Consider the following 24,850-nt stretch of genomic DNA (forward strand, 5'->3'; position numbering starts at 1 on the left):
CTAGCTAGTTTAAGGTGGAGCATTTTAAGACTGTCAAGCATTTAGGTCAGGTGGAGGTGACTTGCTGGAAAGATTCTTAGGAGTGGCTTGTCAGTGGCTCTAATGAGGATTGGGCTTTGCTTTCTCATGTGTTGGAGAATAGGTTTTGTAGCTCCCTCAATGGGGGGATGTTTTGGCTTGGAGTCCTAGCCCAAAAGGAAAATTCTTTGTGGCTCAAGGCTATGCTATACTTGATAGGAACCTACATGATCCAGCTGAAGTGCACTAGTGGAAGAAGGTTTAGAATAATTTTTCTTGGCCCAAATGTAATTTTTTCTTATGTTTGTTGGCTCAAAAGAAATCTCTCACTTGGGAGAATCTTCACAAAAGAGGTTTTTAGGGAGCTTCTATTTGCTTCTTATGTGCACACAATGAAGAGTGTACCTCTCATTTGTTTTTTCCTTGCCCTTTTCCGAAGGAAATATGGCATAGATGGTGGGAGGCTTGGAGTCATGGTTGCATTCATGCCACTTCTCTCATTTATTTTTGGGAAAGCTTGGGCAGACCTCCTGCAAAGAATTCTTTCTTGCAAATTGCCTGGACGGTGGGGCCGATTTTTATTCTATGGAACCTTTGGTTGGAAAGGAACCATAGAATTTTTTGTGGCTCAAATCTTGATAGCCTTCAATTGTGGAGGAAGATTCTTAGTAGGCTTCAGGAGACTATTGTTGCAATGTGTGATATGTCTGAAAGTATAGATCCTGGGGATCAAACTATTGTGAGGAATTTGAACCTGGATGGCAATAGTCAGAGATACACTCTTGCAAAAAGGCCTTGCCATGGCAAGCAACATGTTAGTAGGAATGGGCGATGGACTCCTCCCCCGGCTGGGATCTTGAAGATTAATACAGGTGGGTCTTCTTGGGGGAATCTTAGTCATGCTAGTATTGGGGTTATAGGTAGCGGTAATGATGGTGATGTGGTTTTTCTTTTCTCTACTTACAAAGGCCAGCATTCTAATAATTTGATGGAGGCCCTTGCTATTAAGACTACTATTGAGAGAGGATACTCTTTAGGCTAGAAAAAGATCATATGTGAGTCTGACTCTCAGATTGTTGTCGATATGTTGAATACCCAGAGTTTGGAGAATGTTAATTGAAAATTAGCCTCTTTGGCCAAACAAATTTTAAGTCTATGTAGTTCCTTGGATTATGGCTCCTTTCGTCATATCCCTTGTGAATGGAACAAAGTTGCAAATTGTTTGGTGAAGTGGTCTTCAAAGAATGTGGATAGTTGGGATATTAACGGAAGGAATGAATTACCTTCTAAATATTGTGGGATTTTTGATCAATTGTTATTGAAAGATAGGAATATGTAGTGTTATTGTGGGCCTTGGGCCCTTGCTCTGTAATTTGGATTTGATTGAATAAATTTTTACCCCTTTTCAAAAAAAAATATTCTTAATTTTGCGAATTTAAAAAAAATTGCTAGTAATTTAGCAAATAATTTAAGATTTAATGCAACCTAAATCACCACATTTTTATTAAATTTAGTTCTAAAATATTTTAAATCACTTAATAATTTATTTTATTAAAAAAAAGTAACTCAAAGATTTGCCACAATATTCGATACATGATTAGATTTGATTCACCTAAATAGTATATATTATCAAAAAAAAAATTAATTAATTCACCAATAATCATCATAATTATTAGTTAGTTTAGGGATATATTGCCAATATTTAGTTTTCACTATTGATTTAAAATATAATGTAATTATCCTCATAATTTCCATGAGATAAAACATGTTCAATTTTTTTTAATAAAATTCCATGACGATTAGCAAACCTCCTATTATTATTGAGATTTGCCAATATTTTCTACTTAAAATTATGATTCCAAAATAATGGCCAATGTAAATAATATTTAAAATTAAAAAAACTGAGAGATTTGATGATAAAAATAATTTGTTTTTTCAAAATAATGAAAGATTTTCCAATAATTTATATCTTTTTCTAGAGGGGGGTTTCTTAAAGTTTACTCTGGTGTGTTAGTTGTCTAGCAAGTAAAGAAAAATTTTATTTTGAGAAATACAAATCAAGTTATATTGATCAAAACCAACCTATGTTTAAATTATAGTTAGTGTCACTTTGTCACTAGATAAAACCTATGTTTTTTACAAAATTGAACAAAACCAATAAAAACTTGCTTGATATCAATGTTAATATTCTAGCTTTGAAAGAATTTTGTAATTATCATATTTTTAAAAAAAAATTATGTTGATTAAAACATCCATCGCTCTTTGAAAATGTCAATTTACGTATAAATCGCTTTTCAAAGGAGATAGAAAAATGGACTTCAAATAAAATTATTTTTAAAATAAAAAATAAAAAATATTGTTAGAAACTAGATATAAAATGCTAAAAATCACTAGTTTACGTCATCATCAAATTCTTTATGGTTTTTTAGTAATATGCATTTGAGAATGAAGTTTTTGTTAAAAACATCTATTGGCCAAAAAGATGAACAAGAAGAATGAGCACTTGTAGGACAAGTTCAACAGGGTTGCCAACTTCTCTATGAGACTCATGCATTCTGCTGCAACTACTCTTCACCTTCTATAGGCTAGTAAGGAGGGAATTGTTGATGAAAAGGACATAGAGACTACTAAGTCTCTATATGGATTTCTAGCGAATGACTGGTTGCAGTTGCTTCTGGAGAACCCAAGGAACCAAAGCAAGGAGAGTTAGCTCCTTTTCGGTATGCCTCTTTTCTTTTCTTTTTGTTATGTTAGTTGTCGTTTAATTCCGAGGGTTATTTTTGTTGATACTTTATGGATTGTTTTTATGTGCAGTAAGTGTTTTTGGGCTAGTTATATGTATAATGAAGATATTATTGTTGTTATAAATAGTAGTAAAATTAGAAACATCTTAATTTGGAGATTATTGATATTAAGAAAGGGGGTTGGTTAGTTTAATGGTATTGACTCTTGACTAATTTTCACCTCTTTTTGTTGTTTTGGATCAAGCCCCATTTTGACTATACTTTTATATCAAATAATAATAGACATTGAAAAATGAAGGTGATAATTTAACATTGGTATATAATGTTTTCATCGTAGTCTTTCAAACTAATATGATTTCATTGGCCTCCTCATCATTTGAAAGGTAGTATAGTTGATCGCTATGTGTTCTTAGTTGAACACTCTTACAATCTATAAGAAAATGTAATTTCCATGTTTAGTGGAGGAAACTTGAGTTTTTGGTATGGGTTCAAATATGAAGTTTGAATATAAGTGATGCACTCGTATTGCAGGTGTGCTCGTGCAACCCTCAATAGATTAGTCTCACCTAAGATACAAGCTATAGTACACTACAATAGATCACAGTAACATCCCTAGATATATTTTTTTTGAAAGATGATTGCTGAGAACTCCAATGTTGATCGAAGAATATTTAAATGGACCAAACAGATCTCGAACAATGCCAGAAGAAAATAATCACCAATAATTCCAGTGGTCCATGTTTTGACTTCTCTGCAAACCCACTGGTGTTCAACTTTATGGGGTTCCTCGCCATTGTTGTGGAGCAAGAAAAGCATCGTGCATGTGGAACCCAGTAATTCAGTGCCGGGTTGCTTGTGATCCTCTTACGATAACCAATTTCTTTTTCTGCTACCCAATATAATACATTGTCATCCCACTGATGGATGATAAAAATAACTTTCTTTCCGTCAAACACAATCTAATATTTTTGTATAGATACTTTGAATGCAATATATAAATCACAAAGCCCTAATAAACGATGGACAGGTTGTAGTACAACACTATTTATAAAATTGGCACGTCGCACGTCCTACAAATTGACTTAATTTTCAAACCTCAATATGTTTGATCTCAACGAAAGCTATGCCACCCTTCTCCCTGCGAAACAGTCTCCGCTGCATATAATAATCTCCCTGCCATTAGAATGTAGATCTCAAGTCTGAATTAGGTATTCTAAGGTCGGTTAAGCTCTGCCAAGTTCAAGATGAAAGGCAAAATGAAACTTGATAAGCCCATCAGAGATATATTTCTGATTCTTTTTCTAACACTGATTTTACTGGCATGTTTCTATACACGTGATGGAACTTATTGGCCTCTGCCCACACAAATTGAAGGGACATCTCCATATGTAAGTAACACATCTCTCATAGTAATGTATGGTGTGAGTCACACTGTTTTCTAACTCACCTCTTTTTTGGTGGGTTTGTCATCAGATAGAAGTTGCAAGTGATGCAGACGAGTTGGAGATTGCTTTGGCAAAGGCTTCAATGCCAAACAAGACTCTGATCCTCACACCAGTGAATGGGGCATGGATGGAGCCAAACAGTTTAGTAGATCTTTTTCTTGAGAGTTTTCGGATTGGGGAGGGAACACATGATTTACTTAACCACCTGCTCATTGTGGCCATGGATGCCAAAGCTTTCAACCGCTGCATAGAAATTCATCCTCATTGCTATGAGCTCATAACTGAGGGAGTTGATTTTAGTGAGGAGAAGTCATTCATGACAAAGGATTATGTCAAGATGACGCAGACCAAAATTCTCTTCTTGAAGACTGTGGTGGAACGAGGATATAGTTTCGTGTTTACTGTAAGTTTCCTCACACGGCCTACATTTTTATGTTTTCAAACTTTCCTAGCCTACAATGCTAGTATGTTTCTCAGAGAAAATTAGATGCACGCCATTGTGGAATCAACTTTGTTTTAGTTGTGCATGAAGATCTAAACATATCTTGATGGGTAACCCTTTGCTCGCAGACTTAGACTTGATCTAAAGTCACAAACTAGATTTGTTATTTTTTCTCTCTGGTTCCTCAGGTTAATTAGTATTCCCATACCTGGTCTTTATATTAATAGATTCGTAAAACAATTCATTTCCTATTTCCACTTCCTTGAAAAAGCATGTCTTCATTTCAATTCAATTTATTTTTTATTCATGAATTTAATCTTGTCAAAATATTAAAATCATCCAAATTTCTAACATTAATCTTTAATGTGATGAAACTAATACATTTTATAAGAAAAATAAAATAAAATAAACTAATAATGATTTTTCAAAAACTACTTTTAATATATTATAAATATTATTTTTCAATTATGAAGTTTAAGAATTCACTTTTACTATTCATCTTTAGATCTTCCTAATAATTATTTTCAAATATTATTTTACAGGATGCCGATATAATGTGGTTACGAAATCCATTTCAGAGATTTTCAAAGGGGACAGATTTTCAAATATCTTGTGATGACTGCAATGGTAATCCACGTAATATCTCGAACTTGCCAAATACGGGATTTTCATTTGTTAAAGCCAATAAACGAACTGCAAAACTCTATGAACTTTGGCATGCCTACACTGTTGTAAATTCCAAAACACATGACCAAAATGTCTTTAATGAAATGAAATACTCCTCAAATTTTACAGAAATTGGCTTAGATCTCGTATTTCTTGATACAAGCTACTTCGGGGGATTTTGTCAGCCGAAGACAAAATTAGAAGAAGTTTGCACCATGCATGCCAATTGTTGTATAGGTTTAAGGAATAAGATAAGTGATTTGAGAGATACTCTTGACGATTGGATTTTATTCAAATCTTTCAATCCAAATTCTGCTTTTGAATTAAGAGGAAGAAGAGAAGTGGGTTGGAGGAATAGAGCAAATTGTCAACATTCTGTACATTTGTGAGAAATGTTTGCAATATATTAATATTGAACACAAGGAAGGTGCCACTGGAATAATCATCTTTGGTGTGACTAACCGGTTGATAGGCACAAACATTTGGAGCTTAATGAGAAATCATTTTGTATATTTTTTAATTTCATCTTGTGTTTGAATTTTTAGTATTTCTCGTAGTACTATATGAATCTTAGATTATCATTTAAACAAAGAAAATGGAAGGCATAAGAAAATATCTTTACAATTATGTGATAATTTTATAACAAATGTTGGTTTGAAAAAATCAGACGGATAATCTATTTATAGAAAGAAAAGAATATTTGGCTAAATCTTCCCTGTTGCAGGGGGTTGGTCACGGGTTCTAGTCTCCCATGTCCCCGTGGTACCGGTGGGCGTGTCACACCAGCGCTACTGGTCACTTTAAAAAGTCTACCGGGCGCATCTAAAAATAAAAATAACAAAAAAGAAAGAAAAGAATATTTAAAATAGGTGCAAATATGTTTTCTATTACAATATGTGGAATAGTCAATTTCCTTAGATAACAAATATGTGACTTAAATGTAACCTTTTAAATACTAGAATCAAACCATTTGAGATTTCATCTAGATATCTAACCAAACTTTGAAATGGTTTATTATGCATACCATTGATATATAATAAAGATTCATATTTTAATTCCAAGATTTTCTAATAGATATTATAAATTTTTGAGAGAAGATCTATATATCATATCCAACTTCAAACAAACTTCACATATGTTGCATATTGTTTTCCTTGTAAGTCATACTTAACTAGTAAAATATTGGAGTATGCATGATTTCTCATATTATTATTTGACCATATGAAATGTTCTATCATCTAAATTCTTCTCTCTTGAATTTGTATTAAACTTATTGAAACAATATTAAACAAACTATGATAAGTGCAACAAACTATTGCTCCAATAGAAAAAGGCATTTATTATCTCCCTTGTTGTGTCATAAATATGTAAATAAACAATATGAACTAACATAACCACATGCACTCAATTGTAATATTAATATTATTAGACACCTAAAATTATTTTTACAAAATTAAATAATATTTTTTATTTATTAAATTTTTTTATTATTAAATTTCTTCTATTAGTTAATTAAATATTTCTATTTAATTAGACAATTCATTATATTATTCAGTATTAATTAATTTTTTTCATTATTTTATTGTTCATAAAATTAAATAAATATTTATTATTTAATTATTTATTCTAACTACACCTTTTTCTTTCATTAATTAAAATAATATTTAAATTATTTAATTATTCATTATCCTCTTCTTTCCTACATGCTATTGAATTAGATAATTTAATTTTTTAATTTAAAAACATAATGTACATGATTAAATATTATTTAATTATTTAATTCCAAAAATATTTTGAAAACTATTTTATACTAGGGAGTTAAAAAGAACCAAAAAAGTGATCTAACACATTTGAAAAAGTTCAAAAAAAGATAGCACAACTATGGGGGTACCTAATAATGACCAAAAACTATTTAGAGTTGAAGAAAGTGTAAAGGGACAATTCATCAAAAGGGGTAAAAGTTGGCTCTCTTATTAATTTTAAATAGTCAAATACCATTTTAACACAATTCTCTCTCAAAAGCAACTATTTTGGATCTAATAATTGTTAGAAAGTAAAGTCCACCAAGATAACTAGGGGGTGAATTAGTTATTAGATCAATACAACTTTATTAACCTTATTAAACCTTAAACATGTGATCAATAGTAACAGTTACCATAAGAAGATACTAATATAAAAGTTCCTTATGAGAGGATGAACCCTATTAGAAGTCAATGAAATACATTGAGTACATATTAATCCCTATTAGGAGACTTTGAATCCCTATGAGGAGATTTCAACACTGTTAGGAGTTGTGTCAACCTTGTTAGGAGTTGTAGAAGGAAGATGGACCCACTGTCCAAATAGCTTCAGGGAAAAAACCACCAAAATCACTATCCAATTGGCCTTTGTATTATTCCTTTCAAAATAATAGAAATGCAACTGATCTCAACAACTCAAACTCTTGCTATGTCTTCTTATTGTGCCAATACCACACCAAATACTTCTTAGGTCTCAATACCATATCTCCAACTTCGCATCACAGTGATCTTTTTGATCACTTGTTCGCATTTACCAATCTTACGACTCATTCTTGTCATCACGAGGAAAATAACTTTCCTTTATACCATGTCCTCAAAATATTTCATTGAGCCAACCTTGAGGCTTTCCCAATTAATTACAATTATAATAGGACCTCAATAAGATAATACAATTCATTACATCTTTTCACAATTACAAAATATTGTCGGCTCACAATCTTCACAAATTATCATAGGTACGACATCAGACTTTGCACACTTGCTGACATCATCACTAGGTTGTCTATTGTCTCTCTCTAACTGCACTTAACTAGACTCTATCCCTGTTAAAATATACAATCCAATTATCAAAAACCACTTCTCAAATACTCTATCTACACACTATGTTTTGTAAATCACCAATAACTCTCAGATGTCTTTGACTTCGTGCATGCGCACTTATCTACATCATCAAGAAACATTGTAGAACATATCCTCAACTATGCTTGACCTCATCATGAGAACTCGATCTGTACGATCTCGTTCTCTGTCTACTAATCTAACAATCTTCACAGTATGTTAACATCAATGACAAACAACAATGAATACAACACACAATCATGTTAACTATCTCTCAACAATGCTAGACTACTCACCCATAGGAATATCATTAGCATTCATGGTAACAATAACAAGGCATAACTAAATCGTGGATGATAAAAAGTTAAAATCTAGAAGAACGCTTTAAATCATAAATATGTATTAATGTGTAGATAGATCACATATATTTGTTAAACTTATGCCCAAAACATAGCTACAAATTTCTCACTCAAAAGCAACTATTTTGGATCTAATAACAAGACATAACTAAATCATGGATGGACAAAAGTTACGAATGCTTTAAAATATAAATATGTATTAATGTGTAGATAGAACACATATTTGTAAACTAATTCCAAAGACATAGCTACAAGGACAAAATAGGTTGCTTGTGATTAGGACAAATGACAGAAGAATAACGCAAGGCATTAGTGTGCCTAATCTATGAACCCACCAACACAGTTAACTCATTCATAAATAGCATTAACATAGTATTTTAGAGTATAAATAATGTGGGATTGAGACCATGCTCATAATCTATTATTCCACCTCAAAAATATTTGGGGATAATTACTCATTGATGCATTAGATAAATACACATGGCTTAATGTTAGTTAGATTTAGGTAATAAGAAAAGGGATGATGGGGGCGGGGCACAATGAGTTTTGTTGGTATAAGTTCATGAATGGTTGTAGTTGTATTTGTTAGTTAGCTAAGGCCTAGCTAGGTATGCAATCCATAATACTTCTCTCTTTACTATACTTTCTAGAAATGTAATATAGCTAAGAACAATAGCTCTATTGAGTATATTTAAAACACCCTAATTCAAGGTTCTTAACCTTTAAATTTTTACAATAACTTGAATATAAATTTAATATGACTATAGTTGTAACTAAGTTATGATAACCAAGATCCTTCTAAGTTAAGCTAGGAGCATTCAATGGGTAATTATGAATGGCTCCAAATTGATAACGTTGATTATAACTTTGCAAAAAAATCAATTATACCACTCATAAAGAATCCACAAAATACAATAAGATAAACAAATAAAAATGACAGAAACTAAAGAACTTTATATTATTTTTATGTCAAGTTGATGGGATCTATCTCTAAATAGAAAAAATAGTTAAGACTACTATTATATACATATAGGGTGTAGAGTGATTATTTTATTTGAATATCTTTTTCCTCTCACAGCTAGTTATGTTGTTGTCCCTAAGAAGCCTCCCTTTAAGTTCTAGCTGATGTGGCTTCGAGACTCTTCTCTCCATGATTTAATGGCTCACTGGTGGAGACAAGGAGGCCCTGCCTATGGCACTGCAATGTTCTCCTTCTCTAAAAAACTTGAGTATGTTAAAAGGAAGTTGAAGCGTTGGAACAAGAATTGTTTTGGTAATCTCAACATTATGAAGAAGAGGGCTTCGGATCGTCTTGATGTTATTACCAATCAAATTTGGGATTTGGATTTTTCTAAAGCTCTTGGCATAGCAGAATCTCAAGCTTCTAGTGATTTAGCAAAGTGGGATCTTAAAGAAGAAATTTATTGGAAACAGAAGGCTCGAGTTGACTGGCTTCAAGAAGGGGACAAGAACACTGCATTTTTCCATAAATTTGTGCAGGCTCAATGTAATAGGAGTTTCATTTCTTCTGTTGTTACTTCTGATGGGACACATCTAACCTCCTTTCAAGCTATATCTAGGGAAGCTATTCAGTTTTACTCTGCTCTCTTTTCAGATGATTTACCTCCAACAAAGATTGAGGAGAATACAATCTTGTCCTGTATTCCCTCTGTTTTGACCAGGGAGATGAATGACTCTCTTATGAGGCCAATTTGTATGTTTGACTTGGAGGGGGTGGTCTTCAGCTTGCATAAAGGCAAAGCTCTAGGGCCTGATGGCTTCCCTATTGAATTCTTTCAAGAATTTTGGGATATTATCAATCATGACCTTTTGAATGTGGTTCAGGAGTCCTATTCCAACAAAGAAATGCTCCAGACCCTAAATGCTACTTTCTTAGTCCTTATTCCGAAGAAGGAAGAGGCTAATCAGCTAGACTTCTTTAGGCCCATTACTCTTTGTAATGTGGTCTATAAAATCATTACTAAGCTCCTAGCTGAGAGGCTTAAAGTTTGGCTTTCCATGTTATCTCTGAGGAACAAGGGGGTTTTGTGGCAAGAAAACAAATTTTGGATGGGGTGGTTATTGCTTCCGAAGCTATTCACTCGGTGTACTTCCAAGGAACGTGCCATGTTCGTTAAGCTTGATATGGCTAAGGCTTATGACAGAGTCAATTGGGGTTTCTTGCGGAAAGTTCTAGCTTTTGGCTTCAATCAAGAATGGGTTAGATGGGTTCTAAGCTGTGTTACTACTCCTTCCTTCTCTGTCCTTCTTAATGGTGATCCATCATAGCTTTTTGGGGCATCTAGAGGTCTTTATCAGGGAGATCCCCTCTCTCCTTATTTGTTTATCATTATGGTTGAGGGACTTGGTAGGCTTATCAAGTTTCATGTTTCCCAAAATCTAATTCAAGGATGGCAATGGGGAAATGGTTTGCCCACTCTTTCCCACCTCTAGTTTGTTGATGGTACAACCCTTGCTGGGAAAGCTCAGATTCAGGAAGTTGAAGCCTTTCAGCTCACCTAGGATACTTATTTCGCTGCCTTTGGGCAGGAAATTAATGACCACAAGTCCTCTATTTTTTTCTTCAACACTCCTAAGCCTATCCAACGGAGGGTTGCTAATATCCTGAGATTTCAAATTGAGTCTCTCCCTCTAACTTACTTAGGGGTCCCTATTGTGGTGGGAAGATAGCCTAGGCTTTTCTAGCAAAGCATGCTCAATAAACTTTGACAAAAAGTCACGCATTGGACTCATAGGTGGCTCTCTACTATTGGTAGGGTGACACTACTGCAATCTGTGATTCAGGGCCTTCCCATATACAGAAGCATGGTTCAGGCTACCCCAGTGTATTTTCTTAAGGAATTTGATGCTCTCTCGCCAATTTCTTTGGAGTGACAATTTACAAAATACCAAATGGAGCCTCATCAATTGGGATACCGTTTGTAGGCCAAAAAATGAAGGAGGCCTCGGCCTTCGTTCTGCTATCTTGTGCAATTAAGCTCTTGTTGCCAAGCTCTATTGGCGTTGGTGTTCCAACCAATCTCAGCTTTGGGCCCATATCCTATCACACAAGTATTTACCTTGTGTTGAACCCTCAGATATTTCCAAGTTTTCTCTTTAGGGAAGATGCTCTATGGTGTCGAATACCCTCAAGATTGGTGCTCACCTAGTAAAGAGAAGTCTATTTTGGATCTGCAACAAAGGCACTGAGGCTCTATTTTGGAGTGATTCTTAAAATGGGCATCCTCCTCTCTTATCCTCTCATCCACACTTGCAGTGTCTTTGTGATTTTTTCCTTTCTACTGGATGGAATAAGGTGGCTCATTATAAGGAGGCTTATAACCTGGGCCTTGTTGTGGGTTATAGATGGAAGAATTCTTCTTATTGGCCGCTAGGTGGCTCTTTGGGGGATCGATTGGAGCTATCTCAAATATTGGCTTCTAGGGAGTGCAGCTCTTTGTAGGAACTTGATGTTTTGGCTTGGGGAGGTGCTTCTTCTAGCAAGTATTCTCTTTCTTCAAGGTACCTTGCGCTGACAAAGCAACTTTTTGGCGAGGGGGGGGTCTCTTGGTGGAAGAAAGTTTGTAATAATTTTTCATGGTCTAAGTGTAACTTTTTTCTTTGGATTCTGTTTTACAATCGTTGTCTTACTTGGGAGAATCTCCACAAGCAAGGCTTCCAAGGGCCTTCCATCTATATTTTATGCGAGACAGTTTCTCACTTTAATTTCCAGTGCCCCTTTGCCAAACAAATTTGGCACTTCTGATGGAGTGTGTGGGGATGCACGTGCTGGCATGTTTCCTCTTTGCTTGAATTCTAGGACCGTGGGCCATCCCCCTTCCAAGACTTCTTTTCTTCAAGTTGCTTGGACCATTGGCCCTTCCCTTATTTTATGGCATGTTTGGCTTGAGAGGAATAAGAGGATCTTTCATGATGTGCAATTTGAAATCAGGCACCTGTGAGGGAAAATTGTTAATTCTTTTCATGAAACACTCCTAGCTAAATGTGACACTGGTGGAGGTTTGGATCATACAGATGCTCGTATTTACTCACGCCTTTCCTTTTCTCTTGAAGGTGGCACCCCCTCAACCCCTTATAGTTGCTCTAGGAATAGAACTATAGCCGCTCTAGGAATAGAACTAGGCAGCACTCTCAGCAAGTTAATCGTAAAGGGCACTGAACTCTTTTCGAGGTTGGAGTTCTTAAAATCAACACTGATGGTTCTTCTCGGGGAAATCCTAGTCCGACTGGTATTGGGGGAGTTGGGCGTGATAGTTCTGGTGATATTCATTTTATATTTTCTATATACAAGGGTTACCATACTAATAACCTCATGGAAGCCCTGGCTATCTTGGTTGTAGTGGAACAATGTTGTGAGCGTGGTTGGAGAAGAATTATATGTGAGACTGACTTGCAGGTGGTTGTGAATTTATTGAATAGAAAGAACTTTGTGCATGTGGATTGGCATTTGGCTCTGGTTATTCAGCAGATCACTCAGGTGTGGCTGATTGTTTGGCTAAATGGGCCTCTGAGCATGGGTTGGTTTGGAACATTATTGATCATAGGATGCTTCCCCTTGATTTATCTCAGATGTTGGTTCATCTTGTGGACCAGGATAAAGCTCTATAGTTCTCTTTGTTTCTTGTGTTGTTTTGTTCTCTTTGGTATTCAATAAAAATTTTACCCCTCTTTTAGTTAAAATAAAAAAATAAATTTTATTTCCACCTTTATAAATCCACGACTAAAATAGCCATTAGAAAGACAACTCCAATAAACAACAAACAAAAAAGATATGTTTGTATTCTCATCGAATTTACTCTGTTATATATTTGGTAGTAAAATTATTGACCTTGCTGAAAGCTCAACACTCTATTCATATTAAACTCAATTAATATGAACTTTAATAACAAGAGCTCTAAAGGAGCTAGAGTCCATGCCTCTTGTTTGAAGTAGAAGATTGATTTGTGCTTAGGACATGATGTGTAAACATTTGTGTCATGTTTAGTTTCCATAGAGGTATGTGTAACTATATAACAAGTTTTCATTATTAGTTTTGTTAGCAATAATGGAGGATTGATAGATGCCATTTAAAGTCTAGTTTGTAAAGAAGCCTAATGGTTTGTATTCTCCTAAGCACAAATTAATCTTCTACTTCAAACAAGAGGCAAAAACTTGATATATAGTTACACATACCTCTATGGCGACTAAATATGGCATAAATGTTTACACATTATGTCCTAAACACAAATCAATCTTCTACTTTAAACAAGAGGCATGGATTCCAAGTTAATTACTAGATTTATATAATTTGGTTACTATTTATGTTTCTATTCATTGAAAAATGGCTGTTTATTTTATATTTGGTATGATAGAATTTTATTTTATAATTTTAAAATTGACATAAAAATTATTCATATTTCAAATTGATTATTAATTTTAATAATAAAGCCTATAGTTTTAATTATGTTCCCCTTAATAATATTTAGTATTATAGAGTTTTTTTTTTTTAATTAAAATTAAAATTAACATAACAATTAAATTGATAATTATTAACTTTATATGTTAATGAAATAATAAAATTGATAATCTTAGTATATTTTTAAAAAAAAAATGGTGTCCAAGGTTCTAATAATCCTCTTTCTTCTGAAGTTATACTCATGAGAAGAATATTCTGAATGAGATCATATGAACTTAAAACAATTTGACTTCTAAATATTCATCCTATAAGTATTTGCACAATTCAAACTTGTTAATTTTCATGATTGTAAAAGATTGATCAAAATGTAGGAGAAGTTTCTACCGAGAAAAATCACCCCGCCCCGTCTTCAATGAAATGATAGAAAATAACACTCTGGAATTTCTGCAGTTCATATTCCAGAAAATTCTCGACCCCTTCTACAAAGAAATGTGCGAGGAAACATTTCGTATCATTGACTCCAACATATTCAAGTGCATTAGTTATTCCAACTCACAAAGTACAAATCACAAAGACCCTATGTGGATGTTGCGATTTACATCTAAAAACAAACCAAATAATAGACAACCCATGGATTGCACGCTTTAAGGATTACTTGCAGGTGCGGAGGTAATATGGTGACTTATCCGAAACTGTCTTACATATCAGCTTGTATCTCCATAGAGTGATTGGGCGTGAGAATAGACTTAGTCGTGAAGAGAATAATAGACTTAATCACAGATTAAAGAGTCCCTTGACATGTGCTGGATTTGAAAGAGTTCATTCTTGATGCGAATAGGGTTCATGGAAAGATTAAGGATAAGTTGTATGATGCATAGATCATTTTCCCCAGTCGAAGCATTTTACTGCAACACTTGCTAAGGACATTGGAACAGATAAAGATCCTCTCAACTGGTTTCATGAGTTTAATGATGATCGTGTCAAACCTGTTAAAAATGTATCTGTTAATCCAGAGACTGTCTATATGCTCATGTACACGAGGGTTGAAAAGTAGAGTTGTTGGTAACACATTCATTTTATATTGTATAAGCCTCTCAAAACATTAAAGAGTTTAGGTAAATGGTAACCTTTTGAGTTCAGCGATGATGGTGTTGCCATGCATTATTGTTTGCCATATGGTTATATTCAAATCATGAGATTGATTTTAATTACTAAGGCTAATGGTTTATAAATGTAGTTAAGAAATTTTCTACTGAGAAAAACTGTTGCATAGTCGTTTGTGGCTCACTATTGTCATTTAATCCCTTCCCAAATTCAGTTGTGCGTCACCTTCAAGCTCAGAGCCTTCAAACTCAAATATTCTCGTTATGATTAAGTAATAACAGGTTTTGAAAGGACCTGAAACCTTGTACAATGGGACAAAAAAAATATAGCAATGAAAATCAAAGACAACTGTGGAAAACCACCCCACAAACTAGAAGGGAACACACTAATGATCCCAACAAGAGGGCAAACAACCCACGGCATAAATAGACCATCAAGATTTACATTTTGGTCCTTTCTTTTGAGATTGTAAGGCCATATCAAATGAGGGATTGGAGGACTTTCCTTTTTTTTCCTTTTAATTGCAGTGCAACCATCCTCCACCTTCCCCGCCATATTCTGCCAATCCCCGCAAACCCCCAAAGACCCCTCAGCCGAAGAGCCAAAAACAGTGTTCTGGACAAGAGGGACAGCAACAGAATTCTGACTCAAAGCGGGCAAAGAGTCAGGAACCACAGAGTCAGCAGGAGATGGAACATCAACTACACTGAGACAAAACCGTAGAGGGGACACCAAGTACAGCATCCGAGATATCAATGGAATCCTCAACCAAAGTGAGATCATTATGCGAAGGACTACTCAATCCCTCCTCAACTGAGGCAGCTTTCTGAACTGTATAATGATCATTTGAAGCCCCCGACCACCAAGACGGTGATTTCTTCAATTTGACCTTAGCGGAAGAGCACCGAGCAGCAAGATGACTAGTATTGTGACACTTCCTACATTTGAAGGGAATACCTTCATAATCGAGAAGTTGGATCCAAGAACCACCTGGAGAAGGCAGCTTAACCATAGCAAGGAGCCTTTTAGAGATACCCATATCCACAAGGATACGAGCATATGTTGTCTTGAAGACATTGGATGAAACCAAATCAACCATTAAGAAATCCCCAAGGCCTTCCCCCACAGCCTCCGAGACTAAGTCCTGCCATAGATGAAGGGGAAGATTCAACAATCGAACCCAAAGAGGAATCATATTGAAGGATTCCTTAGTTGGGTCAAAAGTTAAATACCAAGGTTTGGCCATCAAGGGGAACCGTTCCTCTCAAGAGAATCCACGACACAAGACAGCATCCCTATCCTCAACATTAGCAAATTTCACAATAAAAAAACCCTCAGCAACAGGGTAGATCTAAACTAAATCTGAAATGAGTAGTTTCCAAACTTTGGATATCCAAGCATGCAGCTCTACGAGAGAGGGCCAAAAACCCCTAAAGTGACAGATAGCAGCAGTAGCAGACAAATCATCAGCAGATGTGTTGACCTCATCAACAAAATCAAGGTGAAGCCAGAGCGGCTTACTAATAGGAATAGGCACAGCCTCCCAGTTAACCACTATTGGACGAGACCCCATCCTCAAACCCAGAGCAATACCAGCTTCAAAAGCAGCCACATCTGCATAGGAGATAGCAGAGTGACCAGCAACACTGGGAGGAGAGGCAACAACAAGAAAAGCTGCACCAGAGCCATCAGCACTCATAGCAGGAAGGGAGGCAGAAACCCTAACGGTCGTAGCAGGGAGCATGGTCATAGCAGAGACTGCCACCCCACCACCAACCACCCCCACACCGAGCTTGGTCACAGCAGAGGCTGCCACCTCACCACCAACCACCCCCATACCAGCACCGGCAGAAGCATTACAAGCAGGAATGGCAAGAGCTGAAGCAACATGGGAGGATTCAAAACCTCGGGTGGGAGCCATCTTTTTGGTATTGTTGTTGTGAAGCTCGCAGAAGTTTCCAAGTTTGAAAGCTTGCAGAAATATGAAGAAGCTTCTAGATTTAGACCATAGCAGAATTGAAAAATATCACTCAAAAATTAATGACTCCATAATAAATGACCAATAATAAATACAAGCTTATCTGCTTCTTGATTTTCTGCTATTTTTCACAATTAAAAAAGAAAATTACCCCTGGCAAAAATCTAATGGACCAATAGAAAACTAGAATTAACATCACAAAAAGATTTTATAAATATTTCATATCTAAACCTTACCAAACTGCAACTTGTCTTTATTTAATGGACCAATTCCAAAAACATTAGTTCCCAGGGAATAATAACTTGGTTGTTAATCGGAGTGTCAAATAACTGAACTATTCGAATTTGAAAAGGGCTTTTTTTAATTCAAGATTCTAGAACCCCAGCATTACCTACGTAAGAGGAAACTTCTGTTGAATTGTCAATTGATCTTTAAAAAACAAGCAAGAATATACTAAGCTCTTTGCCCATACATGTCAAGCTCGGATGAACATGAAAAAATCTGGAATTCAATTAGGCGACATATTTATTGAGCACCATGCTTAGTACATATAACTGGAGAGATTGAAGTTTTAGTTTTACACGCCTCTCACGCTTTTCTATCATGTTCATAAATTGCTCCTCACAATATTCCTGCTACTGAACATGCTTTTCTCTTAAAACTCCTGATGCACTTTTCACATGCTTTAAACTCTCAATGCTCAGGCGAATGGTAGTTCTAGGGTAAAAGTAAGGTCCGTCGGCAGCAATTCATCAAATTGAGAGTATTTCCGTTATAATAACGAACAAGTTAGAAGCACCGCAATCATAGCGGGTAAAAAATAGACTTCCAAAATTGCAAAAATTTTCATAACCTAATGAAGGAAATTTGAGCTCTATCTCTTCAAGCATAGGTCACTGAGACAAATTTTGCTTTTAAATGGTAACTTCGAAACATGCCCGACTCATCAAGCATCTTACAAGAGAAGTCTTTTGACATCCTTGAAGCTGGCAGATAAGGCATCCAGAAACATACCTGTAGAACCAGCAGAAACGACAAACATGAAAACTTGGAAAACAAAACACTTTTTCCGACTGCAGTATGGGTAGAAATATTTCAGCTTTATAATGTATAAATAATTAATCTAATTAAACGTACACTTAAAACATTCCCAGGCCCAACTAGCCCACATTGAAAATCTTGGCAAATACAGACAATTTGGATGTATTCAAAAAAAATGAATTACTAATGCCAAATCAGGGAAATGATTAAAAACCATTATGCTTACACTGGCCCATAAAATTTCCCTTAAAACATTACTTGAGGAATGGAGCATCTGTGAAACATAATATGGCAAATATATTGCCTACCTCCAATACGGTCGTCATAGACTCTATTATCAGCTGACAATGATAAGCTCATTTGAGTGACGATACATGCTTTCCCTTGCCCTGAAAATAATAAAGTTAGGACTCACCAATGTCTTTCTTGGGATAACAATAAAAGAAACTCTTTGCTTGGCATACCATTAGAATCTTCTTCCCACGAAACCACTTTATTGCCTCTTCCCACAGCCAAGATACAGGCCTGTAAACCAGTCAATTCTCTCATTATAAAAGCCAGAAATACTGAAAAGATTCCTAATAATACACTTAATTATTTACATTTTCTAATGAATAATAGAAATATGAATAGAAGAAGTTTATCTTGTTTACAAGGAAATACCAAAATAAGGCATATGTTCCATCAAATTTCTGGGATGGAGATGGCAGGGGGTAGGTCAACACATTGTAGCTTCTGAGAGGCAATTTTCCAGGGGGCAGAAATTAAAAAATAACAGTAAACTTTTACAATATAGAAAACAATTAATTATTCATATGCATATACAGCTGAATCAAAGTCAGGTTCTGGTCCAAGTCACTACCAATAAGAGAGACTGTGACTGCCTTATCCAAGGGAATCCCAACAATTCCCTTGTGTGTCTCCTTGTCATCATCTACGTGGCATCTTTGAGATCAGTCTTCCATCACTGGTACTCGAGTTTGTCAATCTTTAAATCACAAGGCATTATGTACAGCCACTAACTCTTACAGCTTTTTATCAGTGAAATGAAACATGCCCAGACTCACCAAGTCCGGGAAACTCAGTCTCCAAATTTGAGGAATCACTAAGTCTTGATGAGTATGGATTTTTTTCTTAAATAAAACTCACAAAATTTCAATACTTGTTTAACTTATGACAATGACAATGCCCATCGAGGGTTTTTGAAAAATGAAAAATGATGAATGTCTGTGTCTTCAATTGGGTGCTGTCCGCAGGCCTCATGACTCATGAGGGATGTTGCCCCTCGACCCTGCAAGGTCACTGCCACCAGATAGACCCCCATGAGCTGTGCTATCCTCAACTTCATTTTGATGTTGCCCCCAAACCCCCATCAAACTATAAGTCTACAAAAGCAATAGGCCAATGATGAATCATGCTCAGAAAGATCTATAAACTAAGTATTCCTTGTTGCAAATCTCTGCATTTTCATTGTCAAATCCACAATCAGAGATTATATCATTTCATAATTTGGACAACTTGTTTTGTATACAAGAACTGCCATAGGCAAAGTTGGCATGCTGCAGTCCTTTTATTACTAAATACAAGTCATGGTTGGCAAGAAATACCATTCTCACAATGCAAAATGTGTCAATTATGGCTTGCATAGACAACTCATAGAAGAATCCCATCTATTAGTATCCTAGCTAAAGTCAAAATCAAAAATAGCCATTTATCTTTTTTGATACTTGAGCATCAGAACGTTGTCATTGGCATAACAGTTATGCAGGAACCTGAAACAGTTAGGTGAATGGTTTAGAGGATTGGCCAATGATTATAGGGGAGGAACAGATCTGTTTTAAGGAGGCAGAGAGAATAGAAGTCAATGAGAAAGAGGACCATTTCTCTATTAAGTCACAGTTTGATATCTGCCTGAGGGAGCCATCTGAAACTTGTTTAGTCATTCACAGACATTAGTTTCAGAGATTTTGCTCTTGGCATTTGGGCTTGATATGGTGATTTTTGTTGAAATGTAGGACCGTTTGTGTTGTTTTTGATAATTGATTGCTGCCATTATTGGCAACTAAATTATCTTTCTGTTTTATCTTTCTAATAGGATCTGTGATCTGATAAGGAAATGACATGTTGCCATGCTCTGTTCTATTATTACTAAATATATGTCACTTTAAAGAGCTTCTGTTTGTTTACTGTGTTTGTGTCGTCTATGAGGACAGGATTTAGTTTGCGTTTTCCATTAGTTTGGGTTCACGTTAAAAAGCTTGTCAACAAAGCATGCAGTATCAAATCCACTGCAGATTATTGATCAATTACCAAAGGAACCATTGCAGTGTAGTGATGGAAATAACCAAACTCTGTCATTCATTCCATTTTTTTTTTTTGTGTTTCAATATGTTGCTCAATGCACAAACACAATTAAAAGTCCAAAAAATGTGCTTATAATCACCCTCCGCCATCATGCTAACTTCCACATGTTAAATCAATGACCAATTTTACAACATTTGTGGCTCCACTCCCCTCTATGATATCCTTCAAAATCTGAAACAATAAATGTGCATCCTTTTGCTTCCCTGAATAATTGATAGCTCTATGAAAATAATATTCAGCTGCAAATGTGACATTAACATGTGTTAATGTCTAATATCATTCCATGCATCCATGATGATAGAGTAGCACATCTCATCCAATTTTTTCTCATGTCAAGGAGACTGGTGCATAGATTATCTTTCCCGTTAGAGGCTCCTGACTATGGTTGATGGAGGTAGGGCTATAGTTAGGTAGGGCCAATTGAAATGAGACGAATACCTACTACAGACTGAAGTAGAGTAGGCGGAAACCAATGTCAATTGTATCATTCAACATTTGTATTAAACATAAGGAAAATGCCATATGAAATGGGCGTATGAGTTGATGAAACACCCAGAGGAGCCAAAAATCATCTGCTAGCAAAACACTTTTCACACAAAAGAGCTCAAGCAAGGATAATATGGTCTATAACAGACCTAGAATTTTGTATTGATTGGACAAATGAGATTAGAAGTACAAAAAAGATAGAATTGCTTGCCATATAGAAAGCAAGAGATGCCCTAATCCTAAATTTAGATTAACAACAGCCATGCAAAATAGGAGCTAAATTAAGCTCAACTATAGCTGAACTAAAACTAGAAAAGAAAACTCTTTGAATAAAAGGCACATAAATTTAGCTAAGTGAAAAAGAAATCAAAGAACCTAATTAATAATTAATTAAATAATATGTCCTAATTTCTCTAAGACACCTCCTAAGATAAAATTAGAGAGAATCTATAAGCTAACAATGAATGCAATAAGTTAACATGATTAAGTCTCGGCAACAAAGGCCTAATTACATACTCATGTACAAACCAATGCAAAGCAATGCAACTCAAATGATTAAGGTTTCTCTAAATGGAGAAAGAAGAAAAACCACATGGGGACAGCTAGTTGTCCCTTAGTGTCTCTAGCCATTTCTAACTTTATTCTGTCATTATAGGATAAGTTATGGAATCAAGTACAACTATGGCGTAGGGCATATCAATATGGCAAAAAAAATTCAAATAAGAAAGAAACATTAATATATACATCAAAAATAAATATATTAATATTTTATAATTAAATAGTGTAATAATTACAAATTCTCAAAACCATGATTACATATATTGTTTAATATTTAATAAACTTAATATATAGAATTACCATTAATATAGTGAATGATGTATGGAACATAGAGATACATTGTAGTCTAAGTTACCACATTTGCTCAGGAAAGGTGAAAGTTAGTAGTTGGTTCGCATAAAATTCTAGTTTGATTCAAATTCACCAAATCAGCACTTTGCAACCCACACAGAAATGCACCGAACACACCATTTCTGTCATTTTCTGTCGATTCTACACTCTTTCTGGCAACCACAGATGCGTCCCCTTTCCTTTGGTATCATCTATAACTCATTCTGAACAATTTGATTCTGTCGTCGGTTTTTTTTTTTTTTTTTTTTGCTAATAAAAAAAACCCTCACACCCATCTTCTACACAAACTCAAACAAATGAGAAACAGAACTCCAACAAACTTCCGGTGAAACGTCTCCTCCAACAATGAAAACCAATACATAGACAAGCCTTTCTCCACTGAAAATATCAAACCGAATTGCTCATCAAAATCCATCCTCAAACGCTCTCGGGTTGCCGCTTCAATCTTGATCAATGTGGTAGTTCCTGGGACTGGCCTCGAAGCTTAGAGCGAGCTGTTACTTCCTTGCATCTGACGGAACAGTAATGGTAGGGATCCTGTAGAACCCTGTCACATGTTACGTAGGAATTTCCCTATCCCTTTGATAATTGTGACTGTGGTCTCTGGTTCAAGAACCCAACCCTTGCGCTATTCATGATATATGTCTGCACTAGAAAGCAATCGTCTAAAGAAGAAGATGCAAGCAATTCATGTTGAACTCGACGGAAGCAATTCAAAGAACACCAAGCGGTGGAGATCCGTCACCTCGTATCCATCATGCCAAGTAGACCATTGCACAACGGATGTCACTACTACTAAGGATTATCACCGAAGGCACAAAGTATGCAAGGAAACCCAGCTGTACGGCCGTAGAAAAGAGTTATATGCCCGCGGAAGAGAGTTTGCAACAGACGGAGGACAAACCCATGGAACAGACACGCGAAGGAGGAAAAAAAAAATTCCGCGGAAAGAAGTCCGCGGGGACAATGCCCGCGGGACATCCTGCCCGCCGAACAGCCCTCTACTTGCTTGTTTTTTATTTTCTTTCCTTTTCTTTTCTGTTCTTTTTTCTTTTTTTTTTTTCCTTTTTTCCAATTTTTTTCTTTTTTCTTTTTTTTTGGAAAAAAAAAATGAACAATACCTCAATTTTGCCTCCAGGTATCGCCATTTTGCAACGACGACGACGAGGGAATCATCCGATCATTCTACAACGACGACGGCATCTTCCTGGCACAGTAGGATATGTTGACTGTGTGAGGTACCTCTTGCCCATCCAACGTCCCCAACTTTATCACTCAATTGTTGCCGACCTCCCGAATCTGATATGGTCCAACCCATCTTGCCTTAAACCTTTCCTGTTTGATTTCATCCTGACCGTCGTACTTGAGTACCAACTGCCCTGGCGGAAACTTGTTGAGTTTGTCATGTCACACCTTATGTCTGTTCTGTGTTACCTCCGTCGCCCACTGTGCCTACGATCCTCGCGCATCTAGCTTATTTCCTTGCTGTCGGTACCCTTCAAGTAATTTTATGGTGCAACGAATTCGTTTCCTCCTGTGCGGTCCGTTCACCGTGTACCGAATGGTGGGATCTTTCTTTTCTCTAGGTTTGGACTGTATGTTCTTCCCCTCAACTTCAAGCGTAACCGCCTTTCCTTCTTTTGGTGCTCTGTATTCCTTCAGACACTCATTTTCCTCTTTTTTCTCACCTTCGTCAACCCTTAGCATATTACAACTCGGAAACAATTCGTAGTCTTTTATCTGCCAGTGGTAAAGGCCATTCACCGAGCCTAGGTCGTCATCATTTGATCCTCCGTCAAGTCTCAATATTCCTTCTTCGTCTGGTTCCATTCTCTTCTTTCCTTCATCATCACTTTCGTCGTCACTTTCTGAATCTGACGATGCTGCCTCCTTGCCGACCATTTGTGTGCAGGTCAATTATGAATTTTTTGCCTCCCGCTCCATTGATAGGGTATTTCGTTTCCAATAATGTTTTTCTTTTGCTTGCACCAACCAAGTCCGTCCGAGAATAGCATCATATCCTTTTCTTTTCAATGGAATGACCACAAAATCCAATAAAAATGGTTGCGTACCAATGAATACCAATTGCGCTTTCAAGATTCCCAAAGGTTTGATTCCATGTTGGTCTGCCGTGAGCAACTGAAATGCAGGTGGCCACAATGTCGGCTTTCCCAACTTCTTCCAAGTATCCTCCGGCAATACATTCACACCGGACCCTCCGTCGACAATTGTGTCTGTCAGAACATTTTCCAAAATCTCCATCTCGACGAACGCTAGATGTTGTCCGGATGTGAGTGTCAGCAGCATTGGGTCTGTTGTCATCACTTCCCTACTGTCCCTTCCTATGTCGTCCATTGCTTTCGGAAATGGTACATGATTTAGAATGGTCGTCCGTAACTGGGGCATTGTGAGGAGGAGGTCACTTATCTTGACTAGTATCTCCATTTGTAAAATCTGTCGTACAATGTTTTGTTCTGTGAAGTTCCTTGCCAAGGTGTCGGTGATGTCCTTCAACTGAGATGTCCCTACCGACGATGCCTTTGCAATTTCGGCCTGCGCTTCCCCCAATTTTCTCTTTTCCTCCGCTTGCCTCCGTGTAATTACCAGAACCTCCTCTACATTCGTACCGACAATGATCAAGTTTACTCCAGATTTTGGACACTTGGAATCTTCGTGATCACTGGGTCCGCACCATCTGCATAATAATTTCGGTGTGTTTGCCGCTGTACAATCCCGCACAAAATGACCCCACAAATTACATGCTCGGCATTGAACAATCGATCATCCGTTTGCATCATACTGAGTTCAACTTCGACTCTGATTATTATTGTTATTGTTCGCATTGTTGTTATTTTGCCCTCTACTATTATTCCTGTATCCTCCGGATGTGGCACCTGCGCTATTCGTATTTCCGGTACTACCCGACGGGGAAGCCTCCTGTGTGAGAAACACCTACGGAGATCCTCTTGTCTTCATGTTAAAGGGGCACTCTTTTGTTGAATGGCCCATGATCTGACAAA

The 24,850-nt window shown here is 36.2% G+C and overlaps 2 protein-coding genes across 3 annotated transcripts in view; one reads left to right on the plus strand and one right to left on the minus strand.

The window, feature by feature from the left end:
- Positions 1–712: 712 nt before the first annotated feature.
- LOC149541037 (uncharacterized protein At4g15970-like) lies at positions 713–5,704 on the plus strand. Its single transcript, XM_089802779.1, has 4 exons — positions 713–890; positions 3,981–4,195; positions 4,236–4,610; positions 5,192–5,704. The coding sequence occupies exons 1-4, from the start codon at positions 713–715 to the stop codon at positions 5,702–5,704; spliced, it is 1,281 nt and encodes a 426-aa protein (XP_089658905.1).
- Positions 5,705–17,532: 11,828 nt separating this feature from the next.
- Positions 17,533–24,850, minus strand: part of LTA3 (Dihydrolipoamide acetyltransferase, long form protein) — a 199,400-nt gene continuing 192,082 nt past the window's right edge. For both annotated transcript variants that reach the window (XM_089802031.1, XM_089802032.1), the window contains 3 exons: positions 18,536–18,596; positions 18,380–18,460; positions 17,533–18,044 (listed from right to left, as the gene is read on the minus strand). In XM_089802031.1, the coding sequence (XP_089658157.1) occupies positions 17,986–18,044; positions 18,380–18,460; positions 18,536–18,596 (201 nt within the window). In that variant the 3' untranslated portion in view covers positions 17,533–17,985. The remainder of the gene's footprint in view (positions 18,045–18,379; positions 18,461–18,535; positions 18,597–24,850) is intronic.

This window comes from Cupressus sempervirens, chromosome 9, assembly GCF_028749045.1.
Source record: "Cupressus sempervirens isolate cs-2001-9-10 chromosome 9, ASM2874904v1, whole genome shotgun sequence".
NCBI lineage: Eukaryota > Viridiplantae > Streptophyta > Pinopsida > Cupressales > Cupressaceae > Cupressus > Cupressus sempervirens.